At 42.8% G+C, this 9,217-nt stretch overlaps 1 protein-coding gene across 1 annotated transcript; it reads left to right on the top strand.

Moving 5' to 3' along the window:
• Positions 1-9,217, top strand: lpcat2 (lysophosphatidylcholine acyltransferase 2). The gene is made up of 14 exons (XM_070967710.1): positions 1-624; positions 1,197-1,339; positions 2,663-2,880; positions 3,290-3,402; positions 3,705-3,765; positions 4,202-4,260; positions 4,606-4,640; positions 4,838-4,892; positions 5,271-5,353; positions 5,852-5,977; positions 6,058-6,211; positions 6,829-6,927; positions 7,692-7,833; positions 7,934-9,217. Exons 1-14 carry the CDS (start codon positions 514-516, stop codon positions 8,110-8,112), a joined length of 1,578 nt encoding a protein of 525 aa, XP_070823811.1. The 5' UTR covers positions 1-513; the 3' UTR covers positions 8,113-9,217.

Genomic DNA, 9,217 nt, shown 5'->3' with positions numbered 1-9,217 from the left:
AAACAAACACGTTAACCTTGATATAAATCGTTGCACAATCGCTGCTTGTGCATCACTTCTATTATCTTTGGATTCGAGCTCTGCACATATTGATAAAGTGACGCCTGAATTCTCAATTAGTGTTTTTTTTTTTTCCTCAAAGGATGATCATTGTCAGCACATTTTCAGCCTCTTTTCCACCTGTTTTGTAATATTTGTACGAAATACGTCAAATGGAGTGATTGCATCCTGCAAACATTCACAGATAGAGAGCGGAAAATGATGCAAATCCGCCTCTTGAAAGCAGTGACCGGACTCGAACCCTGCAGCGACCTCGCTGGAGGTGGAGCCTGCTTTGAAGCGCAGTCCGGGTCTGCTCTCGGTTGCTCCTGTCTGCGCTCGCCCGAGTGATCGTCTGATACGGGGCGAAGAGAGAGTAGCGTCCCCGCTGAGGAAGTGAGATGATCACATAACAGCGCCTCGACAGATAAAAACCAATAAACATCTGCCTGTTTCTTCGCTCACTGGACTGCGATGCCGCCACAACGAGTGTTCGCCCTGCCGAGGCAGCAATCCCTGCTCCTGCCGGCGATCATCAACCCCTTCGTTCAAGACACCAAACTAAGCAAAGCTGCTATACTTAAAGTGAGTATGGCGTTTAAGGTCAGTGCTCATGTAAATGCAAGCCTTTGAAGAGTATAGGCGTCGCTTTGGGCAGCGCGGCTCACACAGTGTTTCATCCGATGTGTGAGATTACACACACACACACACACACACACACACACACACACACACACACACACACACACACACACACACACACAGGCCTGTGTAACCGGGGCCCATAATCTTCCCCATCGAGCCTTTGACAATCGGCTTGCAAAGCCTTGTTATGTGCTGCACTAACAATGACAGCCGTTGTGTGCTTTCTAGAAAAGCTGCCCAGTGATGTGGATTTCCACACTCGTGCATGTTTCTGCTATGAGGAATGTCAATGCCGACAGCCCTGCCTGTATGGCAGAGGCCTGTAACCCACGGTGTGTGTGTGTGTGTGTGTGTGTGTGTGTGTGTGTGTGTGTGTGTGTGTGTGTGTGTGTGTGTGTGCGTGTGTGTGTGTGTGTGTGTGTGTGTGTGCGTGTGTGTGTGTGTGTGTGTGTGTGTGTGTGTGTGTGTGTGCGTGCGTGTGCGTGTGTGTGCACGTGCCCCTCTTCATGCAGTGTGTCCTCCTGGGAATCTTCCTGGTGCCAATCCGGGCCATCCTCATCACCCTGGTTCTCATGGTGACATGGCCAGTGGCTGTCATCATAACCTTCAAGCATCCTCTGAAAGGAGCCGTGGAACCAATGACAGGCTGGAGACGGTAAACAGGATCCAACCCCTCCCACTACAAAACACGTCTCCTGCTGACCCCTCAAAACCACTTCATTTAGGAAAGTTAATAACTGCACAGTACATCTGCTTTACTGATGTCAGTTTTGTTTACTTACATAGAAAATTCTGTTTTCTTAACTTTTTTTTTTTTTATCAGTGCAGATTTGGTTGCAAAGCAACTCTGTAGACGAACATTTTGACTACCATTTTTGTCACCACGCATTAAACTCCATCCCACTCGGTGCATGTAAACACAGATTTTGGTGAAGGGGTGTGCTGAGATTTAACAAAAATATATTGAATTTCAATGAACTGAAGCAAGAAGTAGCAGAAGCATTGTGTTTCCTTGGTTCATAAGCTGAGCAGTAAAACACAGCGAAGGCAGCATATTCTCAAAATAATAGTTCCTGACATGACTTGAAGAATGTGCAGCTGCTTTTTGCCCTGCTGAATCATGCTCTTCTAGATCATATCAGCAGAATAAGCATTACACAAGCTCAGTTCCCCTCAGCTCTCAGAGAGGAAAGAGTGGTATTAGTGGGGCTTGATAAAGTGAAAAAGCAATTTGTCTCTTTCTAAATATTCAGACCAGCTTTCAGACCGACATCAAACGATTATGATAATGAATTAATTGGGCCGTCCAGTTGGACAGTGCATATCTACACATTATGAATACAGTATGTAAAAATCATTCTCAGGTACTTACCATGTGATAAATTGTATATTGACATTAAATATACAATATTTAGTGGCTGAATTGTAGTATTTCACCTCTGAGTGCCAAACAGGGTGCAGAATGTTAAACTGTTTAGTTGTGCAGATAGTAGGTGCAGTTCTACTGCGAACAGGAACTCTCTAGTGACTTTCGACCACAGCTTTTTATATGATTATGACCAAACATGGTCATAGCTTATCTTGTCACTTATTTATTGCAGACACTCTCAGGGTGGTAAAAGCACAGAAGCTGTGGTTTTACTATGAAAGCACATAATTTTAAATAGTATTTGTTCAGTAAAATTGGCCACTGAAGTTTCAAAAATTCTACGTCACCATTGATCATTTTGTCACAACGTCTCAGTCTATGTTATGATTTCTAACCCTTTCTCTACATTATGAGGAACTAACAGGCATGTTACAGTAAAGTACAAAATGGCGCAACTCTTCCTGTTGCTCAAACACTTCCATTCAGTGTATTTGTTAAAAAAAAAAACTGTGACATATTGCTCCCCCGCCACATAATAGTGCTGGATGCGTCCACGTTCCATGTAATCTAATGTTTCATGGGAAATGCTTTGTACTCTAACATGCTCAGGTTCATGTGTCGGAGAGTGATGGCTGCCTTGGGGAGGACGTACTTCTTCTGCATGGGCTTCAGAGTGGTGGTCAAGGGCAAGCAGGTCAGCAGCAGTGAGGCCCCCATCCTGGCTGTGGCCCCCCACTCCACCTTTTTCGATGGGATTGTGTGCATTGTTGCAGGCTTGCCCTCCACCGTCTCCCGTGTGGAGAACCTGGCTACGCCCATCTTTGGCAGTGAGACACTTTTGCTTTGTTGCTGTCGTACAGGAAAGTAGGGGCGTATGTGTTTGTGGGGGCTTTCTGGTCCTCTCAACCTCAAAAATGTGTGTGTCAAATGTGAAATGTAAGTGTGAAATGTGTGTGTCATTTCTGTTTATCTTAATTTGACTGTACAGTTTAATATCTTCTGCATAGACTGTTCTAAATGACAGAGGGCTTGGAAGCTATGCAATGCAGAGACATTATCCTGCCTATTCTGTTGATGCAGACTCTGAACATGTTAGACAGAGTGTGCTGTGGACTTGATGAATATAAGTTACATGTGGTGATATCATCGGGAAGTGTTCTGTTTAATGCTCATGAAGCCATGCAATTAAGGCCTGTACGTTAGTTTGTATGTGAATGTGTGCTGCTCTCTCTGCAGGGTTCGTGCGCTGTCTTCAGCCAGTGCTGGTGTCCAGAAAGGACCCAGACTCCAGGAAGAATACGATCCAGGAGATTGACAGCAGAGCCAAGTCAGGAGGTCACTGGCCACAGGTCTGTCACAACACAAAAAACACTCCTGGAGCAAAAAGCAGCCCTAATGTCAAATTGGTATTGGCATGGATTATAACTGCAGAGAAGACTTCAAGTTAGTCAGCAAGAGCTGTAACTCAGGATGTTGGTTTGGTTTCACAGTTTCCTTTCTCAGTTTTCAAAGACCATGTTGTACAATTGTGTTTTTTTCCTAACGCTTTCAGAGAATTAAAGCACTCACAATGACTCAAATACAGGTGCCGTTATTTCAAAAGCATACTCTGTCTGTTGTAAGCGGCAGTAGTCTTTTCCTTGTTCCTCAGGTTCTGATATTTCCAGAGGGAACGTGTACAAATCGCTCATGTCTTATCACGTTCAAACAAGGTAAGAGAAAAAATGTAAATTTGCTCAAATTACAAAAACATTGCAAAAGATTTCATGAATGTTAATTTTTTTCCTTTGCTACAAAACTTATCAAAGTAAAATAATAAACCAAAGAAAAAAATACGAACAGCAATCAGCTAATTACTGACAGCTCCATCTGCTGCTTATAGCACATCCATCATTCTCAGTTAAATGTGATCCACTGAGCGGAAAGGCGACACAGCAGAAACAGCTCATGATGCCGCACTGCTCCTTTCATTCAATTATGTGATGTGGTTTGTGCATTGACTCGTTGTCAAATGAAGAAAACAAAACTGGTTTTGATGGAAGTGGAAAAATTAGTTTTGCTTAGTCATACAAGACACACCCATTCAGCTTTCATTCATTCATAACGAGAAATAAATAATATACATGCTGTGTGTTCCCTATCCACTAGGTGCCTTTATCCCCGGGGTGCCTGTGCAGCCTGTGCTTATGAGATATCCCAACAAACTGGTGAGTAGTTACGACTGTAATACGGCATGAATGTACTTCACCTCATGTGGAGAGCAGACTTCACAGAAGCCAAACTGCTGCTAATTTGCACAGAAGATAAAGATCTAGAGGCAGAGCCAAAGATGATGTGCATCCTGCTGGCTCACAGCACATGCACTTACAGTATTAGCAATCTGTTTATTTCAAAAAGCAAGAAGTTATGGATTTTTCAGTAAACTCAATCTGCACATCATGTTGTTGGCCATTTCAGACTTCTTCAGATAGCAACACTTGCAGCTCAGCTGTATAACACTGCAGTTAATGTTTTATGAAGCTTTATGCATTCCCCTCTACCTTTTCCTCCAGGACACAGTCTCTTGGACTTGGCAGGGGTTCAGCTCGTACGTATGCTTTCCACACTTGTGCATCTTGAGATAGGGTATACAGTGTGGTGAAGGTGGTGTCTGTTGCTAATTTTCCTTGACAGGAAACACAATTCTAACACAATAGCAACAACATTATGGCCTTGTATTACAGCAACTGTTGGTACTATTGAATCGAGACGTGTAACCGACTGTCCTGCTTGTGTCATGTGCAGGAAGACGCTGCTGCTCCTGACTCTGAGCCAGCTGTACACCACAGTAGAGATAGAGGTAGGAGGCATTTCCCAAAGTTTCCATCCTAATACACCGGCTACAAACCACAAACTGTTATTGTTCCTGAAAATTGATGTGAATGCCAGTACACAGCATGTGATGGCTTTTTAAAAGTAATTTAATCTTTGCTGGTAGTATCAGTGCTACTTTCATCTATGGAGTGTAACTAAAGAAAGCTCTGTATGTAACCTTAATTTGCTGAATTATCGTCTTTGGATTTTATGCTTTACTCCAAGGTTGTAAAATCAACCTAAGCACCAGATGTGTCTCCTGCAGTAGTGGATTTGGTTTCCATGCATGCAAAGGTTTAATAGTTTACTTTCTGCCTGATCTTCCTTGTGACCATTTTGGTCATCTGTTTGCTCTGTTTTTCAGTTCCTGCCACCACATATCCCCACAGAGGAAGAGAAGAAAATCCCAGCTCTGTTTGCCAGCAGAGTGCGAGACACTATGGCCCAGTAAGAGTTCATTGACCTTAAATGCACATTCTGCAGCCTATAGCTTGAGCAGAGTGCAATATTGTGCAATGAGAAGCAAATGCTTTGGCTGGGATAGACTCCAGTCAGCTAACAGGGCCACCAGTTGCACAGCTGACTGAGCTAACTACAGACAAAGATAGCTACAGCAAAGAGTACAGCAGTTAGCAGTTACACTGGTAATATGCTGCCCCCTGTTAGTTTGGAGCAGCCTTCGACAGGTGGCCAGTTCTTACACATTGTACCTTTGAGTTGATTAGGAAAGGAAATACATGGTGAGTGGTGAAGAGTATGCTGTTTAATATGAAGGCCATTATTTCAATTCAGCCAATAATTCTGTGTTTCTACTGACAGTATTACATCAGTGTTGTCGTATTATTTTCTGACCTGTCCGACCTTCCTGTCCTGCTGCGTCCAACTCTTCACAAACATCACAAGCATTTGAGCTGAACACTGTTGATGTTAACTGTCTGCTTTCAGGGCTTTGGGAGTTCCAGTGACAGACCACACATATGAAGACTGCCGCCTGATGATCTCAGCTGGCGAGCTAACGCTGCCCATGGAAGCAGGCCTGGTCGAGTTCACCAAAATTAGCCGGAAACTCAAGTAAGAACATTTCACTTAAGTACACTGTTGGTGTGACCTGGCAGGAACATTAACAATGACTCATATGGCTGCTCCCTCAGTCTGAAGTGGGACAATGTGAGGAAGGAGCTGGAGAGCTTTGCAGCCATGGCCAGCTCTTGCAAAGGAGGACGGATCACCATCGAGGAGTTTGCCAGATTCTTGAAGCTACCTGTCAGCCCACCCCTTCAAGAGCTGTTTGCACTGTTTGACAGAGTGAGAGACGTGTATATGAATAGCACGATTATGAATGCCATTTAAATACTCAACCTCCTTTTGTTGACATACAGTCATGATGTTGGAATTGTCCTTAGTACAGTAAAAAAACTGGCCCTGACACGCCCTGCAGGAAACACACCTTAAGCATAATGGGTGAAAACATAAAGTGCAATGATCTTAATATTCATGTTAGAGAATCATGTACAAGCACATCACTGCATATCATGTACCCCAACAAATACAAAAGTAAGATTGGGTCATCATGGTGTGGGTTCAGGAGTTACACAGCCTGGAAGAGGACAGTTTCAAAGTAGTTTGGCCTCCTTCCAGCATATACTGTACCTACCAGAGGTTTGAGTGGGACGAGAGCACTGAAAGCACAAAAGCATTTTCAAACATCCAGAGGATCCATTTTCCTCAGAAAATATATGATTTTGCAGTCTAATTACACATCACCCTCTAAAGGCCTCATACTGCCTCTACATTCAAAACTGCCGATACCAGACAAAAAACTGTATTTTTAGACCCTAAATGGTAAAGTAGTAATCCATCATAATAATCTGTGCATTGACTGTCACAAGTGTTTTCATGGCTGTCTCTCTGACCCTGTCCAGAACGGAGATGCCACTATAGACTTCAGAGAATATGTCATTGGTGTGACCATCTTGTGTCGACCAGCTAATACTGAAGACGTTCTTCGGCTGGCTTTTCAGGTACGACAAAAATGTCCTGACACTGTTGTGCTCCTGCTAGGGCCTGAAGAAGAAGCAGTACTGAATACAGAAACACAGAAATATGGAGGAAATGTATGGTTGTATCCACTTGGTTACCGAAAGCTTCTTTTGTGCGTGAGAACAGCCTGAATTCTTCACACATCGCTCATGCTGATTCGAGCACATCATACAGTACATTTTCTGCAGATATCTTTTGAACACTGAATGTTTTTTTTGGATTGGATTTTATCAGATGCTGTAACTACAACCTGTGGCAAATGATCCGTATCCATCTGCAGCATGTGCATTATTTACTTTTTACACTAAATGTAAAAAGGAAATATCTAAAATTACGTTAAAAAATGAAAGCAGAAAGCAAAAAAAGCCATAATTTTAAGTGAAATCACCCAGCCCTGCCTTTGCAGTGGTTGATATTAGAGCGCTGCTGCAGTACTGCAGGAAGAACAGGCAGCATTCAGAGAGGCTTGGATAATGTCAAGTTAACAATGTGTGTCTGTTGTGGACAACATGCAGTCATTTTGCTGGCTATAAAGTCAAATGTGGTTTTGAACTAACAGGTCTGGTGTTTATGTAATATGAACAAAATATTATTTTAGTCCACCTAATTTAACAAAGGCTGTATGTATGCTTTTCCTAACCGATCCGCCCGTTTTCACAGCATAAATAACATTTGTTTTTTCTAAGCCTTCAGAAATTGGACTGAGAAATACATTTTCCTCTTGTTTCTGTCCTCTCTCATGCAGTTGTTTGATACAGATGAGGATGAGAGGATCACCCGGGAGGAGTTTGCTGCTCTGCTGCGCTCAGCTCTGGGTGTGTCAGATCTAAACATGGTCAAGCTCTTCAAGGAGATTGATGCTGACGGCTCTGGTTTCATTACATTCAGTGAGTAGACTCTGCCTTGAGAGCATTAACGCCAAGCTACATTCCACTTTCCCAAGTGACAGTGTATCCTAATACTTTTCTCTATGGACATGCTTTTCAGATGAATTTCAGGCCTTTGCCATGACCCATCCAGAGTACGCCAAGCTCTTCACCACCTACCTGGAACTTCAGAGATACCAAGCAATCCAGGAGGCAACACCAGGTGATCTGGAATTGTCCAGTCCTACCAGTTCAGGGGAAAAACAGGAAGACAGCGCCTCGGACAAAAAAGACGACTGAGGCCTGAGAATGACCATGAACTCTCCTTCACTGCACCGAGAGACAGAACGCTGTATCCACTGCACTGAGAGGGGAGATTCAAAAGGGTCGTCTGCACTCCCAACAGCGTTCAGCAAATTCAAGTCATTCACCACAGCAGAGCCATATCATAGATTATGTGCTTGCCTTTTTATAGATGGTGTTTAGAGTGCTTCTATTTTCAATTTTAGTGCCTTATAGAGATTTTAAAGAACCACTTCCCCAAGCCACCGCACAAGAAATGTCTTCTTTTCATCCCTAAGGTTTTATGTGTATTTTGGTTATGTGTCCATTGGGAAAAAAAAAAAAAAGAAAAGTTAGTCATAGGATGAAAATATGTCAGAAATCTCGTGTCAGTGTTTTAACTGTCCAGTCCCTGCAGTTGTTGGAGTTCTGATGTTAGTGACAGTGTTTTATTATGTAGCTGAATATTTTTTTCCTTATCTGCCTCTTGACTTGTATACATCATTCTCAGTAGCCTGAGTTTACTCGTGCGTGGACTTAGATGAGCATAGCTTGGTGTACCTTCTCCTTTGTCTGTGTGGTCCTCTGTAAATGAGTGAAAAAACTGCAAATCCAACACGTTTTTCAATATAAGCAAAGGGTTCTCATGCTTCTGTGTTGCAGCATAATTAGTGTACAGTACGCTTAATTAAGATCTTTCTAATCTGGCAACCCACAGATGTTCTGTATTAAAGCTTTGTGTACGAAGAGCATACATGCTGTGCATTACACTTTTTTCCGGTGCTCAGGGACACAGACCTTGTAAGACGGCTGTATAATTAGCCAGAGGTTTGCTTTGCATGTGTATCCATTTGCATTTCTACTGAAGATTGTTGTTGCTGAGACAGCAGCGAGTCTACGCAGCTTTAACTTTACTAAAGCAAATCAGCCACTGAAAATAGGGCAATTTGTGAGCAAAAAGCCAACAGTGCTTCTTCACAACAGCATATTCCAGCGGGGTATGCTTTCTGATTAACTAGCAGCACTGTTATTTATTTAGCAAGGTGCAGTGCAATTATGTGATTTTTTTTTTGTTAACACTGCAAAGTTTGCTTTTTAAAATAAAACAAGAATACAATTTTAA

The sequence above is a fragment of the Chaetodon trifascialis genome, chromosome 1, assembly GCF_039877785.1.
Source record: "Chaetodon trifascialis isolate fChaTrf1 chromosome 1, fChaTrf1.hap1, whole genome shotgun sequence".
NCBI classification, from domain to species: Eukaryota; Metazoa; Chordata; class Actinopteri; order Chaetodontiformes; family Chaetodontidae; genus Chaetodon; species Chaetodon trifascialis.
Note: the sequence above shows the minus strand (reverse complement) of the source record. Positions and strands in the feature narration are given on the sequence as shown.